This window comes from Aplosporella prunicola, assembly GCF_010093885.1.
Source record: "Aplosporella prunicola CBS 121167 unplaced genomic scaffold K452scaffold_11, whole genome shotgun sequence".
Classification (NCBI taxonomy): Eukaryota; Fungi; Ascomycota; class Dothideomycetes; order Botryosphaeriales; family Aplosporellaceae; genus Aplosporella; species Aplosporella prunicola.
Window position 1 is genome coordinate 810,824 of NW_022983539.1, and position 18,005 is coordinate 828,828.

The window sequence follows — 18,005 nt, forward strand, 5'->3', positions numbered from 1 at the left end:
TTCTTGGATTGGAGGTGAGTGATTTAGTGTTTCGCATGTCACTCTTGTCATTGTCTTCGTGAAACTAGTGACCTAAACCAAGCATACACTGAACATTTACGTGTGCGCCTATCGACCTCCCTCTTTTCCCTTATGTCAATAGGACTAATCGGGTCAATCTAAATAATTCAGGCGGACGACTAGCCCTAAAATTCTCATCCTTTCAATCCAATCCACTAGCAGGCCCGGCTTGTTCTTTCAACGCTCCGGGAGTTAGGTCAGGAGCATTATCGTAATGCTTTCCTATATGGAATAGAAGTGCATCTTTACGCTTGTACACCTTGCTGCATGCCGCATAAGGGCACTCAAAGCTCCTCGGGTTTGCGGGACAGGCATGATCAATGTGCCGCCTAATATTGATGTTAGTATGCATTTTGGTTTTAATAGAGAGTGGAATTTATACCGCAAATTATTTCCCCCGTACGGGAAATGTTTGCCACATCCGGGACATGAAAAAGGGTCTTCTATTAGCAGCAGCTCAGATTGAGCGTATGATCTAGTATGTCTAGGAAACTCCGGTCCAGGGTCTTGCATCGCAGAACCGGAATTGTCTGGGTCATCTTCATTTTTAGTTTGGAATTGCGTACTCTGAGCATCTTCAGGGCAAGCTGAAGGGGTAGAGTTACTATCAGAACTTGCGTCTGAGTCCTCTGTGGGCGGGAGTGCCCCAAGTGCGATTTCCTCCATATGTCTCGCAAAATGAAGTGAGATTTGAGACCACCCTTCAGGTGTTGGCTCACAGCATAGTGGGCAATGCTGGCTTGTCCATTGAGGTGCAAACTTGTGATGGGTCCCTAAATGATCGGTCATAGCTTGGCAGCTCTCGAATGGCACCCCTAGCCAAGGGCAACCCTCAAAGATGCATACATAAGCGCGGAGGTCCTGGAAAACATGCTCCCTAAAAGGTTGATTAGCGTGTGCTGTAAGTCAGAGCAATGATGGCTACTGACTTCCACTGTTTTGTGCGCTTTATGAGGACTGTCCTATAGCAGACCTCACATACAAACGGCATCCCTTTCTTTGCCTCGTCAGGGCGCCGGGGAAGCTTCCCATGACTAATTTCGGCCCTCGTAGAAATGGAAGTGGCAACTGTCTCTGCGTACATCAACGAAGATAAAGGAATGGAACTTCCTAGACCGGAGTCGTAGTAGCGAGATAAAGCGTCCTTATCTTCGGGGTCGCCGGTATGCTCTTCGTAATTGAGCAGTGCTGCAATTTTCCTCTGAGCTGATATTCGTTGATATCTGTCCCAGTTACATTTTCCTAAGCGCTCAAGAAGAGTTTCTTGCGCCCTTGGGAATCTTGAGCCGATCAACTCTGTGTAGTGCTGATGTGCCAGTCTATCTGATAAGCTCACTGGCTCCCGAGCCTCCTCTTGGCCAGCGTCGAGTGTTGCTGGATACTCGAGAGAAGACCCTAGATTGCTCAGGCAATCAACGTAGGTTTCAAGGTTCATGGAAAGCTCGTCAATGTTTTCAAACGGACAATCTACAGCCTGTTCTTCGTCGATAATTGTGCTTCTTGCTTGGTCGAGTAGAGAATCAATGTTGGATTTTCGTAACATGTCATCACAGGCGAGTTTTCCAGCGACAAGGTGTATCAAACCTGTAGTGAAATCAGCCATCTATCCCTGCGTATAGCCATGGCGAACATACCCTGACTTAATAAAGTCCCGATGGCCAGAAGAAGGGACAATGTAGCTTCGCGTAGCTCTCCACATTGTTGGAGCTTGGTATCAAGCTCGCCGCGAGCGACACCAAAGCCGTCGCCCCAGAAAAACAGCGCCGCGAAGCTGTCATCTAAGCTTCTATAATTAGATGAGACGGCCGGTTCCTGTCGTGCTCTTCCAAGAGCTAGCCTAAACAATACAATACATGCTTCGAAAAGGCTGCCAATAATGCCGAGTCCTTCGGAAGACGGGTGTTCCTCATTCTGTTCCCGCCAGGCGCGGATCATATGGTCTTTGTCGATCAACGAACGTTGTATGTTTGGTGGCATGTTGATACTGGCGAGGAAGCGACTGAGCAGTCTTGATCGTAGTTGCTAATAGGTTGGGCTATTGATTGCGAAGGCAATGTTATGCAAATGACCATGCAAAACCCAACCAGGTATACCGACAAAGGCCTTTTTGATGGTTAAAATTGCTGGCCGGCTCAAACGGCGTAGCTCTATCAAGTAGACTCGACAGCCGTTCGCCAGACCGCGTTAGCAACTGTTTGGAATGGGAACTGAGAAGAGTAAGGGCTAATGTTGAGGTAAAGTGTAACTGGGAAGTTGGCAGCAACAAGGTTGTTGGGGATGTAGAAAGGCTGTGGTAATATTTCAGGTCGAGGTAACATGTGACTGCGGGGCAGTGCTCGCTGGCTGCATAAGGCACCCTTGCCACGCTGTGTCAGCCTCGCGGTTACCTCAACTGTCAAATAGTGTATCCCGCGCACTTGCGCCCGACATCTGCACCCGACGTTTGCACCCAACATTTGCTCCCAACATTTGTACGGGCAATCAAACATTCACACGATGTCAGGCATCGAAGTCGCTGGCTTGGTCTTTGGAGTCGTCCCCATTCTCATAGAAGCAGTGAAGTCTTACCGAGTATTGACGGAGAAACTGCAAATTTTCAGGACCTACTCTACAGCCGTTCAGAGGATTCGCCTTCGTGTCCGGATTCAAGAAACCAGTTTTCGCAACGAATGTCGACTTTTTTGCGGCTCGTTATAGACGATGACATAACCCTGCAAGATATGCTCAAGGACCCAGGCAATTGGTATTGGCAAGACAAGGCGTTAGACGAGAAGTTCCAGAAATGTCTATGTGGTGGTGGTCAATATGAGCTGTGTAGGGAGATACTACAGGCCATATACGACGCTCTGACGGACATCAAAAAGGAGATGTCATATTTTGTCCAGACGGCCCAGACTGCTAACGTTAGTGTACTTTCAGTTCCTAAAGAATTGAATCAGACACTAACCCATTGATTATAGGCTGAGCCGAAAGGCGATACCGCAACGAGGCTTCGTGAAGCCTTCCGTCTTTCGTTCAAAGAAAAGCAGTACAAGGAGAAACTGGAAGACCTTAGCGTGTGGAATGCGGAGTTTGCACATATCAGAACGCAAAATAGCGAACTTCAACAACCGCAGCATGCTTCCACGGCATGCATTGTCCGCAAGCCATTACCGCCGACGTACCCCGAAGTTCGACAGGCATCAGAAAAGTTGCATGATACTTTGGAGAAGGCTTGGTGTTGCTCAAACTCCTCGCATACTGGCCACCAGGCTAAGTTATTGTTGGACGCAAAGGCCAAGAGTGGGATCCGCCTGGATATGGCGATATCATGTCGGCAAAAGAGCTCCACAGCTGTAGAAAGGTAGGAGTTAGCATGGCACTATCGCCAACCTTCGAGCATGTTATTCTATAACCATTAGAAGAAACATTTTACTGTACGTGCGCTGACTATTAGCTCAGATCACCCATTGAACCACCAATATGGTTGTACGTGCAGTCGATCACGACAAATGGAATGGTACCAAGGCCTGCTCTGCCCGCATCATCATCACTTACAAGCGAACTCTCTACCCACCTAACTCAAACCATCCAATTAGCGCAGAATTCGAAGGGCAAAGAGAGAGATACCAATCGTTTCGTCGACAGCATGAAACAATGCGTACGGAAAGCAAAGAGAGTTCGATTTGCCGCACCCTTGGGCGAGGAAGAAGATTCCATGGAGATAGGCTCGGTTCCAGCTAAAGCAGTTCGCTTCTGTCCTCAGGATCCGGACGACGAAAGCAAGGGCGCTACAAACGCCAACGATGACAGCAACGACGGATGTCATTCCACATACAACCTTCGTGATGCTAAAAGCATTTGCTGTCATCTGAAGCAGACCGCCTCCGCTTCTACGGTTGATCACAAAGCATCATGCCTCGGATATCTTGAAACAGATGATCTCTTCAAGCTCGTCTTCTATAGCGCAGACAACAAAGCCGCAGTCAGCAATCAAGCAAATACGAAAATACAAAAAGAAGCAATACCACTCCAGTCACTCCTTCAAGACTTACCCGTCATCGAGCAATTCAAGCTAGCACACCGGCTCGCAACCGCCGTGCTCCAATACCACTCTACAGCATGGCTCGCCCCCGATTGGCATCTCCGAGACCTATCATTCTTCAGCAAACCTCAGCAGAGTATAGACAACACCCTGCGAGATCTCCAAACACTGCATCTCAGCACTCAATTCCCACGAGCAGACAACACGCTCACCCAGCCAATGGAGGGCGTCGAGTCCTCTGCAACAGCCACTCCTTCACAGCCGATAACCGACCCCGAGCTGCTATACGGGATCAGCAACCTAACCTTGGCGAACTTAGGTCTCGCGCTGCTCGAAATCGGCTACAAGAAAGAAGTGCATAGTTTTCGGCACACGCGCGATCCGCACGACGTGGTCACGGTGCGGAAGCTGCTGGCAGGCCTGCACACGACGCTGGGCGCGAGATACCAGGCCATTGTCCGGAAGTGCATATACTGTGACTTTGCGTTTGGCACGGACTTGGAAAGGACAGAGCTGCAGAGTGCTGTTTACAGTGACGTTGTGTGTCCGCTCGAAGAAATGATAAAGAGTTATGAGAACCTGACCCTTGGAGGGTAAACCAGCACCTTTGCTTTTTAACTTTACGTCCTTGTGATTAAACCAAAATAAGCGGCAATTCATCTATTAGTGCACATTTCGGGAATCCCTCCTAGATCAGGACATCAGATATAGACTTTCTTTTCCATTGCTGCCTCACCAAAGGGCACGTCAATGCTAGACTCGGCCGTCGCCGCAAACACCATATATGCCCGTACAATAACGTGAACTAGTCATGCTTCTCGTGCAAGCTATAGAACCTCCTTACGTCAGCTTCTGCTTGATGAAGAAGGCCCTAAGGTGGGACAGCTGCCACGCGCAAGTAACGCCCAGAACCGCCAGCTGGACCAGAGTCCAGCGAACGACTCTGCTGTTCGTGGACTCGGACTGATCTCTGAACTCCGCCTCGCGCTCCTGTGCCAAGTTAGCAATCCACGCGTCTCCAAATGCAAAATGCAGAACCCCAAAGCCAACGGGAACCGTACCCTCTGGAAAATCTGCTCGCGCCTGATATCCTGCAGCCTAGCGTTCAAATCGCGGACCTTCTGCTGCAAATCCTGCATCTTGCCCTTGTCGGTGCTCTCGATCTGGCTGGTCTCGCCGATAGCCAGGTCGAGCGTGAAGCGGATGCCGCCCATCTGCTGGCCGCCGACAAGCTGGCCCGAGTGCGTGACGGCGTTGAGCGGGCTGAAGCAGAGACGGTGCTCGCCGCTGTCGGCGGCCGAGAACGTAAAGCGGCCCTTCTGGGCGCCGCGCTGCGAGACGACGCGGTGGTCGTTGTCGAAGACCTCCTCAACGCTGATGAAGACGCCCACGTTCGTGTTGGGAATGTACGTGCGCGCGTTGTCGTCCCATTGCTCCGCGGAGTAGTGGCCTGAGGAGCAGATGCACCATGTCAGTTATCTGGTGGTGGTGGCACAAGCAGGCAGGCTGCTGGAAGGAAGAGGGGCGCGCTGGGTGCGCCCTTATGCGGGCAAAGTTGAGGTAGCTACTGACCAACTACGAGCGTGTCTTTGGGCAGCTCCTCGAAGAAGCACTTCTGCGCGTCGCCCTCCATGTAAAAGTAGAGCGCCTGGGCGGGGATAATCCAGGCCGCGACGGCCAGGATCGTGAAAATCGTGCGCATGCTCGTCGTCCACGTCGTCGTTCGTGCCATTGTCTAGGTGCGTGCTGCTTGTCGGCGTGAGGGTCGTCGATAACAGAAATGCAACACCATGGTCGATCCGCCAGGGACAAGTGTCGCCAAGCTCTCTTTCCGAAAGGGGGTAGCGTACACGTGATCGTGATGCTAGCGTACCCGAAGGCCCCGTTTCCCTCTCCACTCAAGATCTACGAGATGCGTAGACAATTTTAAGTCATGATGTTTGACTTCACAGCACGTTAATTTCAAATCCCTTATCGAAGAGCAATCTAGTTATGCTCATAAGGAATATCACTTTGTCTATCTGCTGAAAAAACCTAGAAACACAAGAAACTTCGGAATGTTGTCTAGCTATCCGTCTTGACTAGGCACAGACTACGGCTGCGTTTACAAATATAAATTCACATACACGTTAACACGTTTCATGCAGGTATGACCAAAGATATAATATCAAAGCACACAAAGTGCTCATTCCATTAATTCATATCTCGTAGCCTCTCAGGGCGCCTATGTATACTACGGTAGGTTCATTATGTTCCGCCCTCGGTCTCATTAGTGAAGCGCAAGTGAAACTCCGGGTAATCCGCAAGTGACCGCTTAACCGTTGACAATAACGCCGCCGTTGGCGTGGATGGTCTGTCCGGAAATTGACGAGCTGTCGGTGCTAGCCAAGAAGACGAAGCAAGTCGCGATTTCGCTAGGCTGGCTGGGACGTCCCATGGGAGAGGTGAACTGTTCCTGAGCCTCGTGGTTCATGGTGGAGGGAATGAGAGGAGTCCAGACAGGTCCGGGTGCCACAGCGTTTACGCGGATACCACGGCCGACGTACTGGTTGGAAAGACCGCGCGTGAAGGAGATGATGGCGCCCTTGGTGGATGTGTAGTCCAGAAGGTCGGGGCGGCCAATGTATGCGTTGATGGAGGCGTTGTTGATGATGGTATCGCCCTTCTTCATGTGAGGAAGGGTGTATTTTGAGAGGTAGTAGAATGGGTGTATATTCGTATTAAAGGTCTTGATCCACTGATCCTCGGACAGGTCCTTGATGTCGTTGACCATCATTTGGTACGCAGCGTTGTTTACCAGGACGTTGATAGCACCCATAACCTCCAGGGCCTTGTCAACCACCGCCTGGCAGTTCTTCTTGTCCGTCAGGTCGGTAGCCATCAAGTGGCACTTGCGGCCATACTTCTCAACGTGCTTCTTGGTCTCTTGGGCATCACTCTCTTCTTCGGGCAGGTACGCAATGAAGCTGTCTGCTCCCTCCATGGCGAAGAGAATGGCAACAGCGCGACCAATGCCGCTGTCACCGCCAGTGATGATGGCCTTCTTGCCCTCAAGCTTGCCGGCCGCTTTGTAGATCTGGTAACCGCCGTCTTCGGTAGGCACATGCTCGTTCTCGGGAGGAGGTCCCTTCATCTCACTCTGAAGTCCGGGAGGCTTCTGGTCCGAGACGGGAATCTCATGACCTTTTTGAATGTCAGCTTTTGAAGGTGGTAGTAAAACATTAATCGCGGTAACACGTACCCTTTTCGAACTGGGAAGACATGTTGAAGTCTGTAGGATGTGTGTTTGCGACGAGAGAAAAAGAACTTGGTTCAATGAAGTCTGTGACAGGAGTTATGTTGCTGTAAAGTGAGCAGAGAGCGAGTGGAAAGTGAAAGGAGGGGTGGTGTTGATGCTTTTATTCGAACACCATTACATCATTTGCAGGTATGCGATTTTGTACTGACGACATGGCAAAGCTCCTTCCTTCTGCAGACATCGGTCATCGAACATCTGCCCCGCAATTTATCGCGGCGATACGATAAGGCTGGTCTGGCCAGCATTCCACATGGCAAGATGGTCTGGAGCTGTCAACAAACGGCGGACTCTCATAGCTCCGGCCGGGGCGCTGTTGAGGATTTCAGCCGCGGGAACCTCCTCCCATTTGACTCGTGTACAAAAAATCGATCGATTGATATTCCGACTGACCAGCCTCCTGCGCCATAAAGAGGCTTAGACATGCAATTGAAGGAACACCAGAAAAACCAAGTATGCGCTGATGATAACTTAGCAGACAGCTCGTGACAGCTTCACGGGAGCTCTGGCGATGACGTAGACGCACAGACCACCGGCGGTCTTCGCTTCGTTCCGCCGCCCGCGGCGGCCAGACCCTGAAACCAGCAAAGCACGCCGGTAGGAACAACGTCCGCCTCCCGTGAGGAATCTGGGGCGCAAACGACGTGTTCCACTAAGCGCTTGTGGATGCCCCACGATTCTCTTATAGGGGACTGAAGCGCCAATAACACTATGTCCCCACGGGCTAAATGAAACAAATATCTCCATAATTCCCAAACATTTTCGCAGCACGATGAATGTTGACATTCGTGCTCGCGGCAACGTTCTAGAAAACTCTCGAGATGTTACCTCTTCTCCAATCACAAGGACGCCAAGTCCCAATCCTGCAGGCGCTGCCCTGCTTTCGCCCTGCATGACGTCCATCCTGGCCGGTATCGACACCCCGCAGAAACCCTGTTTTAGCACCCCTCAGTCACCCAGTGCTTATATATACGCGTCCATGGACTGTACCCGAAAGTTCCCTCTATAGCCAATACTTCACTTGACCCAAGCGCAAACTCAAACAACACCCAAATCCATACCACATCCAAATTCAAACCACACTCCAACTCAATACTCCTCCAACATGCCTATCACCCGCACGACTAGAAGCTCCGCGGCCCGCAGGCCCACCATCATGGACAAGCTGCGCAACCGTCACCGCACTGGTCGCACGACTACCCGCACCAACCGTCACGGCGGAACCACCACCACTACGACGACCACCAAGACCACCAAGACCACGACCAACCCGACGCGCAGGGCCGCCGTGGGCACGACGGGCGCGACGCATCACCACAAGCGCCGTCCCTCGATGAAGGACAAGGTCTCGGGCGCTATTCTGAAGCTCAAGGGCACCGTCACCGGCAAGCCTGGTCAGAAGGTAATGACTCGCAGTTCCCCGGTAGATCATCGTGGACCCTGACTGACGATTTCACTTAGGCTGCTGGCACTAGGCGCATGCATGGTACCGACGGTAGGGGAAGCCGTCACCGCACCTACTGAGCGGAAGGGTTCTCCGAAAGGCAATCGTGTCGATGACTGAAAGGGCGAAGCCAATACCTCACTTGTTGAGTGAGCGGAGGGATCCTAAAGAGCGATCATGTCGATGGTTTGACGATGTATGATTAGTGTGATGATACCCCCTATTGTAAATCATATTACGACTTTGCTTCAACGTCGTCCAGTCGCAGGTGCTTCCTAAGTGATTCAATGATTCATTCTCTTCTACCATACTAGCCATGGACTTTTATCTCGTCAGCGTTTCTCACTTTGGAGAAAGTAAGTGGTATCTCGGCCACGCCTGCCCTCACTAAACAATAGTATGAGAACCCCACGATGATAAGCCGCGGGTTCCACAAATTTGTTTCATGGCAGAACAGGGCATGAAGCACACACAAGCCGCGACGGCAGCCGTTTTTCTTAACCGATTAGCTTCCGGGATATGCTTAGAGCAAATCACCAAAGCCTCTCTCTGAGTCTTTCTTGATAAGTTCCACCATCCCCTACTACGTCAGTCATATCTGTGAAACAGTTCGGCAGTGATACGAACCTTAGGCATGATCGGCTGTCCGCTCTTGTCCGTGACGTAACGGAAGGGCATCTCAGTGCTCTCGTGGGCGTCAACCCTAATTTCAGGATTGTCGACGAAAGGGATCTTCTCCAGAGGTGCTACACAGAAGCCGTTAGGTCTTGCGTGGCGTTCATCAATTAGGCAAATCCCTTACTTCTTTCTTGAACCACGATCCTCGTAACGCGGACGGCTGTGTCCGTGGTCATCTGGACGGGGCCTAACCTGCGGCCCTCGAAGCCCTTCTTACGGAGCTCGGATGTGCGGTCTATCCTGTCGTGTCAGTCACGAGGGATGCCACAAGTCTGTGGAAAAATCGTACCTCTTGGCGGATCATCACCTGTATGGAATCAGCGATCTTATCCACTCGTCCGGTTGCTCATGACGGTCATACCCAAGATCCCTCCAAAAAGAAAAACGCTAAACTGGTCGCCATCTTCCGGGCTTAGCTCCTTCGTGGCGGAAGGATCGAGCAGACACACGGTGGGTTTCTCAAAGAGATTCTCCACGCTGTCATGTTCAACCTCAAGCCCCTTGATGCCGGCGAGGTTATCGGGCAGGCGCAGGCTCTCCGGCACACTAGATAGGAGGAAGCGGCATCCTGCAGCGTCAGACTCCCTGGCGATCGCGGCGTACTCGAGCGATGACCACGACTCGAGCTCGGGGTCCAGGTGCTCGACGACGAACGTCTTCTTGATTGGCGCAGACATAGTTTCTCGCTTTGTAAGCGGTTCGGGATAGCTGCTTCAGGAAATTCCAGGGATGCGATGCAGTGTGCAGTGAGCGGAGCGGTCGAGAGCACGTGAAAAGTGGTCTGGCAGAGCTGCCGTGTGTGATTGCGCTGCGCCGGACAAACTATCTTGCAGCGGGACGACTGTCACTGGCTCGCGCCGTTTCCTATCGCGGCAGTCTGGGGCAGAGTGCGTTCTTTTCGGCCTGCAAGCACGTCAGTGGCCGTGTCGTCGGTGACAGCTGCGCAAGAACCGGGCAACGAGTACTCGTAGTGCACTGGATCCTAGGGAGAGCTGAAACACCGATCCAATTCCAAGCAGGAAATTGGGTGCGATTGGCCCGACGTGCAGTCAGTTCTGCAAAGCGATGATTTGCACAGCCGGGAGTGGATTTCTGGGCTGGCAATTCAACAATACGCGAGTGACATAGGTTGATGGGTTTTGCTCGGCCCAAAAGATGCGCGTGACGTGAGGCAGCGACCAATTGGAATGGTGCCGCGGCCAGGAGAGGTCGACGACTGGTAGAGGGACATCAAACGAGCACTCTTTATTAGCCCTGACCGCTGCCCGTCTGCTCCTCACACCTTTCCTGTCCCGCTGAATTCCCTCCGTATGCAGTCTGGTCACCTTCCACGCAAGGAGTGAATTGCAGACCCTGGCCTTAGGGTCGTACCTGGACTTCTACTTTACCTCGCTCAAGCCACCCCACTATTAGTTGCCTTTACTCCACCGGCACCAGCAAACGGGCCTAAGTCTGCGCAGCCCAAACAGGAGACCTCGGACATTTGCGCCAGCCGTCTTACCGCACTGTGGAAGCGCGCTTTACGAGCGACCCAGCTGCTCCGCTTGGCATCTGCGAATTCTTGCAGGGATCACCTTATCGAGGGGGCCCCGCCAGTGCAGTCATAGCATCCGTGCTGTTGCCGACAGTCAACACCCAATTCCTGCCTGAGGCCATCAACACGGACGCCGTTCTGGCTTGACGTGTACGCGCACCTTCTACGGACCACCAGTCCTCAAACTTTCCACCTGAGACGACTCCGTCGAAAGACAAAGACTCCGCGCCCCCGAACCCTCCACAGCGACCACTCATCTTTGGCGTCCGTCGACTCCGCGGTCGCGCTCGATCCAACTCCGACTACAAGTCCTACACGACCCCGAATTCACGCTCTCGCAACATGAACCCCCACCAGAAGAACAAGGTCGACATCAGCGTACGTCGCACCCTTTCCCTGCCCGCCTGCTACCGCTCTGCGTGAAGCTGGCTCACCGCTACGAACATCGTTGCTAACTCACGCAACAGTCGCTGTCGGCCGAGGAACAGCGCCTCTTCAGGCTGTATGGCAAGCTGCCCAACAGAAAGGACCTCCTCCAAAACAAGCTGAAGGTAGGCGACAAAACTGCCCCGCGTTTGTCTGCGACACGTACTCATTCGCACTTTGTAGGAACGCAAGTACTTCGACAGCGGTGACTATGCCCTCTCCAAGGCCGGCAAGGCAGACGATGTCGGCGTCACCCAGATTGGCCGTGAGCATCCCGTTCCTGAGAACATCCCGCACAGCTCGTCGCCCCACAACGGCGCGGGTGCCGGCGGCAACGCCAACACCCCAACCCCTCATAATGGCGGCCAGAGCAGCAGCCCCGTTAAGGAGAACACGTTCCTGCATCGCGAGACGAGCCTGAACCGCGAGACCACCGTTGACGACGAGGGAAAAATGGACAGCATTGAGGCCCAGGCTGAGGCAGAGGGCAAGGGTGTGCCCATCCGTCAGTCGTGAGAATGATGTACAAGGGCTTGTCCTCATTGAGGTTTCAGCTATTGGCTTCTCTTGCAGCTTTATGACTTGATGTCTGCACATTCTAGGTCGGTTGGAGATCGCTCACGCCTGCCTTGTCTCGCTGATCAAAAGCCGGGGCGGATCATGGGTTTTGGCGTTTACGACAAGGATGGTTTTGGAGGCCGGATGGCACAACCTATGGCACTCCCGCGTCTGCTTCATGTAGTTTACATCTGCTTTGCGCGAGCACACTCTTGCCACCCGATGTGCAAGCGCCCCAGACTGGCAGACCGGATTAGATACAGTCGGAACAAATGACCACTCAGCATGCTTCCCATGCGCCTATATACGTGGATTCGGGTGCGGATAGATGGCGCCCGGGGGATTTCAATACATCTTGCACGGCAAAGGCATGGGATGGCACACGCGAGAGGCATACGCAGTCAGTGATAGGTGCGCCATGGACGGCGGATGTCCTCTTTCAGCTTCGCAGCCGTTCGGGCGCAGTCAGGAACGCGTCGCCTAAGCAGGGGCAGCGGGCGGAAGGCAGGGCGGGCCAAAAAATCGGGTAGGATTTCGGAGGCTAAAAGGGACCGTAAAGCCTCCTCGTAGAGTTAGATAGCTTGTTGGACTTCGCTGAGACGAATACGACGATCTGCCTTTCAGACGGTCGACTGAGACGCGCAGCAGCCCACAATTCCGCCTGTTCCGGACGCGTCTGCACGTTGCACGGACTGTCTGCATCTCCGTTGGACCCTTGGCCGATCTCCTTGGCGGCGGTTTGGCGCAGGCCACGAGTCCTCAAAGAACAGCCCCCAAAACGGCTTTGAATAGCTGAGATTGCACGGCTTGCATGCAGGCGCACCCCAAGCTTCTGCAAGACACTTGAACACGCCTTTGACAGGTCCCGCCCGACGCCCTTGTTTCTCACCGGCTTCATGAACTAGCACGCGCCGCCTGGTCCCGCTCGCCTCCTTGTCTCCCTGATTTCTCTCGAGCCCTCAGCTTTCCGGCGATCTCGCTCCTTCCCAGCCTCTATAGGTAGCGGCGAGCGGACAGAATGCTGAGGACACTCACCTACAGTCTGCTCTGCGCGGCAGCATGGCTGCCCGCGGCATGGGCGGACAAGACCGCCGCGGACTACTTCATACACTCTCTCCCTGGCGCGCCCGCAGGCCCACTGCTGAAAATGCATGCTGGGTAGGTTGCATCCAAATCTGTGTCCTCTGAAAGCACGTAACAGTTGCTAATTTCCCCTTGTAGGCACATCGAAGTTAGCGCCGAGCACCACGGGAGCCTCTTCTTCTGGCATTACCAGAACAAGCACATTGCGAACAAGCAGCGCACAGTTCTCTGGCTGAACGGTGGGCCAGGATGTAGCTCTATGGATGGCGCGATGATGGAGGTTGGGCCGTACAGATTAAAGGAGGACGGCAACTTGGAGTACAACAACGGCTCCTGGAACGAGTTCGCCAACCTCCTCTTTGTGGACAACCCGGTGGGAACCGGATTCAGCTACGTAGATGGCGATAGCTATCTGCAGGAGCTCCAGGAAATGGCGGACCAGTTCATCATTTTCCTGGAGAAGTTCTACAGCCTGTTTCCGGAGTACATGTATGATGACGTACGTATGCCTTTAACCCTGCAGAAAGCACGCAAATTAACAATATTCATAGCTTTACATCGCCGGAGAGTCATATGCCGGCCAGCATATCCCGTACATCGCGCGTGCGATTCTCGAGCGCAACAAAAAAGCAAAAGAGCCTTGGAAATTAGCAGGTCTTCTAATCGGTAATGGCTGGATCTCGCCCGTGGACCAGTATCTTTCATACTTGCCCTTTGCCTATAAAAATGGCCTCATCCACTCTGGCTCCGAGGCGGCCAAGAGGGTTGAAGCCCAGCAAGCCGTTTGTGTCAAAGCCTTGGAGTCCGGCGGAGTTGGCCATGTGGATGTTTCTCAGTGCGAGGAGATCCTGTCTACTATCCTGAGCGAAACCATGGACAAGTCGGCTTCACAGTACGAGCAATGTACCAACATGTACGACATCCGGCTCAAGGATGACGACTCCTGCGGCATGAACTGGCCTCCCGACCTCAAGCAGGTCACGCCCTATCTGCGTCGGGATGACGTTAAGGAAGCTCTCCATATCGATGCTGCCAAGAATACGGGCTGGACAGAATGTTCAAGCAGTGTGTCCAGCAACTTCCGGGCCAGAAACTCCAAGCCCGCGAACGAATTTCTGCCCGAGATTCTGAAAGACGTTCCTGTTATGCTTTTCTCCGGCGACAAGGATCTTATCTGTAACCACATCGGCACTGAGGAGCTGATCAACAGCATGGAGTGGAACGGCGGCAAGGGCTTCGAGCTTAGCCGTGGCAACACGGCTCCTCGCCGCGACTGGACTTTTGAGGGCGAACCCGCTGGTATTTACCAGGAGGCCCGGAACCTGACTTACGTGATGTTCTACAACAGCAGCCACATGGTGCCATTCGACTACCCCCGCCGCTCTCGCGACATGCTGGACCGCTTCATGCAGGTGGACCTTTCCAGCATCGGCGGAAAGCCCGTGGACTCCCAAATCGATGGTGAGAAGGGCCCGCTCACGAGCGTGGGCAGCCACCCCAACTCCACGGAAGCCGAGGAAGAGCAGCAAGAGAAAATTGATGATGCTACGTGGTCAGCCTACTACAAGTCTGGCGAAGTTGCGCTTGTAGTCGTGGCTAGCTTGGCTTTGCTCGGAGGACTGTTTGTCTGGCGGGACCGTAATCGCAGGTCTGGTTACGACAGCGTCTTCCCTTGGGCGAAGAACAACGGCAGCGGTTTCATGGGAGGCATGGGCCTGGAAGGTTTCCGGAGCAGAGGCTCAGTAAGGGATATGGAATCGGGGTATGAAGAGCACGAACTGGCCGACTCTGGCTCTTCCGCAGGCAGTGATGATGGAAGGCCGAGGCGGAGTCAGAGAAACGGGGCTGTGGAGGAGGAAGCATTCGGTCTAGTTGACACGGATGATGAAAGCGAGCATGGAGACATTGGGCAGGAAAAGAGAACGAGATGAGGGGCTGATTATAGAGCATAGCAACGTACGGCGCACTGGTGAGGATAGGCTACAGTTCTTCGTTTTCAATTTCTTGGCTGTTCATTTTCTGTAAACGGTGACATAGACGTATGTACGAATTAGTAATGTATAACACTTGCAACGGTTAGAAATGAAGTACTGTAGCAATGGGCTATTTGATGTCAGTGCAAGTTCACCTCTGAACTGATGCGGCGGGTAGCTGTGAGGGGCAAATTAGAGCGCGTCACGTGAGCACGTTCTGATGACATCTGTGTCGCTCGCGCGTTGCCGCCTAGAAGTCGGACGCGTCGCCTCGCCTCGCCGCCCCAGCTCCCACCTCACATAAAGCGATGCGCAGCTCGTTGCATCAAGTCTAACCTGACAAAATGCCTTTGTACGTTGAAGCAGATCCTAACTGAGCCGTTTGCAGCTTACTGACACGCTACAGACCCGGCGAGCAGCATCGCGGCATCGCGAACCCGTTCCAGGAAGAAGACGAGAAGCCGCGCATATCAGAATGGTCCGCAAAGCAGGTCGCCACACTCCAGAGCCGTCTTAACAAACAACTTGGACCCGAGTTCATAGCTTCGCGAAAGGGCGCGGGTGGCCGCAATGTGTCGTACCTGCCGGCGGAGAAGGCCATCAACCTCGCCAACGACGTGTTCGGATTCAACGGCTGGAACAGCTCGGTACGGGATGTCACGGTCGACTTTGTTGATGTCAGTCAAAGCTCTGGCAGAATCAGTATGGGTATAAGCGTGGTCATTCGCGTCACACTGAAGGATGGTGCTTTCCATGAGGTGAGTGGACATTCCTGCTATCTTCCAGGTGCTATGCTAACAAACTGCAGGACATTGGCTATGGTAGTATCGAGAACTGCCCATCCAAGGCGCAGGCGTTTGAGAAAGCAAAGAAGGAAGCCTCTACCGACGCGTTGAAGAGAGCCCTCCGAACCTTTGGCAACATGCTCGGAAACTGTTTGTACGACAAGCACTACGAAGGCAAAGTCTCAAAGATGAAAGTACCGCCGCCCAAATGGGATACTGACAGTCTACATCGCCATCGAGATTATGCGGTGGTAAAGACCGAGAAGTCTAAACCATCCGTTACGCCGGCTGTACCGCACAGGACTCTTCCCGCGGGCGAGCAGTCTAACCTATCCAATGCCACAGACCCCGACGATGAGTTCGGAGGTAATCTCTTCGATGGCATGGATTTCGACCGCCCCAACGTTGACGATGACGACTCTGCCTACGAGAGTATGCTGATGGAGACGACTGGAGCGAAGCCTAACAACCAGCCGAATGCAGCACAGCAACTACAGGGCCCTTCGCGCGCCCATTCATTACCTCAATTAGGAAAAGGTACAAATGTGCCTCCGCAGAACCAGCAGCATCAACCACATAGACCACAGTTTAACGTCCGTGGACCAAACGCTCCGAACGGCAATGGTGCTGCTGGCCCAGACCAACAACAGCAACCCTCTCGTCCACAGCCACATCAGCAAGCGCCATCTACATCAGCGGACCTGCTCGCACAAAAGCTCCAAAAGGCCCGCTCGACGCCGCCGAACGGAGCAGACACAAATGGCGCAGACGCTGCGCAGCAACAACAAGCCCCACAAGACGCGCCCGTCGGTTTCGTGACCGGCCGCGCCGCCGACCTTCTCCAGAAAGCAACGGCAGGCAGACCGCCAGGCAACGTCGCGCCCTTCAACCCGCACGCCGAGTCTCCCTCGCTGCGCCGCACCAGCGGCATCGACCACAACAGATCGATGCCCGTGGCGCGCACGGCCATTTCCGGGAGCACCACCAACGGCAACGGCAACGGCACAGCGGCAGCAGGTGGCAAGCCGGACTTCGTCAACCCGCAAGCGAACGCGAACAGGCGCATAGGCATGCCCGGCGCGGCGCAGAGCCCGCTGGCCAACCGCTCGACGTACAGGCCGCCTGGGCCAGCCGTGGGCGCCAAGAGAGCCGCTCCGCTAGACAGTGGTGCAGCGAGGCCGCCGTTGTCGGATATGAGTAATTTGCAGCCTGATGGGTCGTCGACGGCGGAGTCGGTGGAGAGCAAGAGGGCGAGGTTGAATGGCGGAAGCTGAGTCCGTGGTTGGTTGGTTGGTAGATGAGACGTAAATGGATTAGTGAGTGCGTGCTGTGCATTGCAGCGACAAGCGAGTTTGGGTTGGCTTCACGACAGGTTTGCCAAGGCTAGGGCTAAGGCCTGGGAATACGTGGGGATGGGAGGGGAGTTATTGGACTGGACTGGTGCTGCTGTCTATTTTCTCTAGGAGGTATCTTTTGGGCGTTTTTCTTTCTTTCTTCTTTACTGTGACGAATTTGAGCGGGCGGGACGGACACGGCCGTCGCATTTGCATCTGCATGCATCTGCTTCTTTGTCCTTTTTTCTCTTTTTCTCTTTGCGGACGATGGGCTCTTTCGTGCACACAAGCCTACGGGGCCATCCTAGGAATATTTTATTCTATCTTATCTATCCCATCATGCATATACAGGCTTTCGTCTTAGTGCAGGGATGTTGAGGGATGAGGTACGGGTAGGGGTAGGGCTTACTTGGCATCTATCCATCTATCCATCCATAGATATCAATTGGTATCTATATGTCTTGCTTCTTCTTTGAATGCTTGCTTACTTACTTTACTCCACCTGCCTGCCTGCCTGCTTCATGTCGCTTAGGCGAGTGTGGCGCGCCAGGGCGTGCAATACACTTACGTAGTAGTTGCCTACCTGCCTGGCTGGCTGCCTGGCTGCCCGCGGGAACCAAGCACTAACTACCTAATTAGTTCATGGGCACGGCAACTTAAGTGGACTTATGGATTCGGTCCCAACCGCAACCCCACAAGGCTGAGCTTTCAGTGGCTCTGGAAAAACAATCATCACTGCGGGCCATCGTGATCGTCGACGGACGACGATCCATCCAGTAAACCGTCTGTACCACGCAGGTACAGCATCTTG

At 53.5% G+C, this 18,005-nt stretch overlaps 9 protein-coding genes across 9 annotated transcripts; 5 read left to right on the plus strand and 4 right to left on the minus strand.

Moving 5' to 3' along the window:
- Positions 1–31: 31 nt before the first annotated feature.
- Positions 32–2,318, minus strand: K452DRAFT_270397 (uncharacterized protein). The gene is made up of 4 exons (XM_033538983.1): positions 1,695–2,318; positions 990–1,644; positions 443–937; positions 32–389 (listed from the first exon to the last, which is right to left on the minus strand). Exons 1-4 carry the CDS (start codon positions 2,035–2,037, stop codon positions 203–205), a joined length of 1,680 nt encoding a protein of 559 aa, XP_033398324.1. The 5' UTR covers positions 2,038–2,318; the 3' UTR covers positions 32–202.
- A 238-nt stretch (positions 2,319–2,556) lies between these two features.
- K452DRAFT_350916 (uncharacterized protein) lies at positions 2,557–4,681 on the plus strand (the record flags this gene model as incomplete). Its single annotated transcript, XM_033545685.1, has 4 exons — positions 2,557–2,731; positions 2,758–2,963; positions 3,021–3,403; positions 3,502–4,681. 4 exons carry the CDS (start codon positions 2,557–2,559, stop codon positions 4,679–4,681), a joined length of 1,944 nt encoding a protein of 647 aa, XP_033398325.1.
- Positions 4,682–4,924: 243 nt separating this feature from the next.
- On the minus strand, positions 4,925–5,786 carry K452DRAFT_226453 (uncharacterized protein; the record flags this gene model as incomplete). Its single annotated transcript, XM_033536830.1, has 3 exons — positions 4,925–5,074; positions 5,146–5,534; positions 5,657–5,786. The coding sequence occupies 3 exons, from the start codon at positions 5,784–5,786 to the stop codon at positions 4,925–4,927; spliced, it is 669 nt and encodes a 222-aa protein (XP_033398326.1).
- Positions 5,787–6,267: 481 nt separating this feature from the next.
- Positions 6,268–7,478, minus strand: K452DRAFT_270401 (uncharacterized protein). Its single transcript, XM_033538984.1, has 2 exons — positions 7,326–7,478; positions 6,268–7,267 (listed from the first exon to the last, which is right to left on the minus strand). Exons 1-2 carry the CDS (start codon positions 7,345–7,347, stop codon positions 6,399–6,401), a joined length of 891 nt encoding a protein of 296 aa, XP_033398327.1. The 5' UTR covers positions 7,348–7,478; the 3' UTR covers positions 6,268–6,398.
- A 1,195-nt stretch (positions 7,479–8,673) lies between these two features.
- Positions 8,674–8,894, plus strand: K452DRAFT_192235 (uncharacterized protein; the record flags this gene model as incomplete). Its single annotated transcript, XM_033535859.1, has 2 exons — positions 8,674–8,781; positions 8,841–8,894. Coding segments are annotated over 2 exons (162 nt in total), but the record flags the coding sequence as incomplete, so codon positions are not given.
- A 226-nt stretch (positions 8,895–9,120) lies between these two features.
- On the minus strand, positions 9,121–10,263 carry K452DRAFT_287034 (uncharacterized protein). The gene is made up of 5 exons (XM_033540407.1): positions 9,863–10,263; positions 9,791–9,808; positions 9,626–9,736; positions 9,451–9,569; positions 9,121–9,403 (listed from the first exon to the last, which is right to left on the minus strand). The coding sequence occupies exons 1-5, from the start codon at positions 10,176–10,178 to the stop codon at positions 9,347–9,349; spliced, it is 621 nt and encodes a 206-aa protein (XP_033398329.1). The 5' UTR covers positions 10,179–10,263; the 3' UTR covers positions 9,121–9,346.
- A 1,114-nt stretch (positions 10,264–11,377) lies between these two features.
- Positions 11,378–11,905, plus strand: K452DRAFT_195315 (uncharacterized protein; the record flags this gene model as incomplete). Its single annotated transcript, XM_033535941.1, has 3 exons — positions 11,378–11,413; positions 11,503–11,586; positions 11,645–11,905. Coding segments are annotated over 3 exons (381 nt in total), but the record flags the coding sequence as incomplete, so codon positions are not given.
- A 714-nt stretch (positions 11,906–12,619) lies between these two features.
- K452DRAFT_249467 (uncharacterized protein) lies at positions 12,620–15,196 on the plus strand. Its single transcript, XM_033538138.1, has 3 exons — positions 12,620–13,177; positions 13,241–13,601; positions 13,654–15,196. The coding sequence occupies exons 1-3, from the start codon at positions 13,038–13,040 to the stop codon at positions 15,031–15,033; spliced, it is 1,881 nt and encodes a 626-aa protein (XP_033398331.1). The 5' UTR covers positions 12,620–13,037; the 3' UTR covers positions 15,034–15,196.
- A 152-nt stretch (positions 15,197–15,348) lies between these two features.
- Positions 15,349–17,569, plus strand: K452DRAFT_249472 (uncharacterized protein). Its single transcript, XM_033538139.1, has 3 exons — positions 15,349–15,427; positions 15,482–15,833; positions 15,884–17,569. The coding sequence occupies exons 1-3, from the start codon at positions 15,420–15,422 to the stop codon at positions 17,132–17,134; spliced, it is 1,611 nt and encodes a 536-aa protein (XP_033398332.1). The 5' UTR covers positions 15,349–15,419; the 3' UTR covers positions 17,135–17,569.
- The last annotated feature ends 436 nt before the right edge of the window (positions 17,570–18,005 follow it).

Excerpts from the sequence above, each read along its gene's own strand:
- K452DRAFT_287034 (XM_033540407.1), bottom strand. The coding sequence starts at position 10,178 with ATGTCTGCGCCAATCAAGAAGACGTTCGTCGTCGAGCACCTGGACCCC. Across the intron at positions 9,570-9,625 it reads GATCGTGGTTCAAGAAAGAA|CACCTCTGGAGAAGATCCCT; the intron begins GTAAGGGATTTG and ends GCTTCTGTGTAG. Across the intron at positions 9,404-9,450 it reads GACAGCCGATCATGCCTAAG|GGGATGGTGGAACTTATCAA; the intron begins GTTCGTATCACT and ends CTGACGTAGTAG.
- K452DRAFT_270397 (XM_033538983.1), bottom strand. The coding sequence starts at position 2,037 with ATGCCACCAAACATACAACGTTCGTTGATCGACAAAGACCATATGATC. Across the intron at positions 1,645-1,694 it reads CGGGACTTTATTAAGTCAGG|GTTTGATACACCTTGTCGCT; the intron begins GTATGTTCGCCA and ends ATTTCACTACAG. Across the intron at positions 938-989 it reads AAGCGCACAAAACAGTGGAA|GGAGCATGTTTTCCAGGACC; the intron begins GTCAGTAGCCAT and ends TCAACCTTTTAG.
- K452DRAFT_249467 (XM_033538138.1), top strand. The coding sequence starts at position 13,038 with ATGCTGAGGACACTCACCTACAGTCTGCTCTGCGCGGCAGCATGGCTG. Across the intron at positions 13,178-13,240 it reads CTGCTGAAAATGCATGCTGG|GCACATCGAAGTTAGCGCCG; the intron begins GTAGGTTGCATC and ends TTCCCCTTGTAG. Across the intron at positions 13,602-13,653 it reads CGGAGTACATGTATGATGAC|CTTTACATCGCCGGAGAGTC; the intron begins GTACGTATGCCT and ends CAATATTCATAG.
- K452DRAFT_249472 (XM_033538139.1), top strand. Across the intron at positions 15,834-15,883 it reads AGGATGGTGCTTTCCATGAG|GACATTGGCTATGGTAGTAT; the intron begins GTGAGTGGACAT and ends AACAAACTGCAG.
- K452DRAFT_270401 (XM_033538984.1), bottom strand. The coding sequence starts at position 7,347 with ATGTCTTCCCAGTTCGAAAAGG. Across the intron at positions 7,268-7,325 it reads GTCTTCCCAGTTCGAAAAGG|GTCATGAGATTCCCGTCTCG; the intron begins GTACGTGTTACC and ends ACATTCAAAAAG.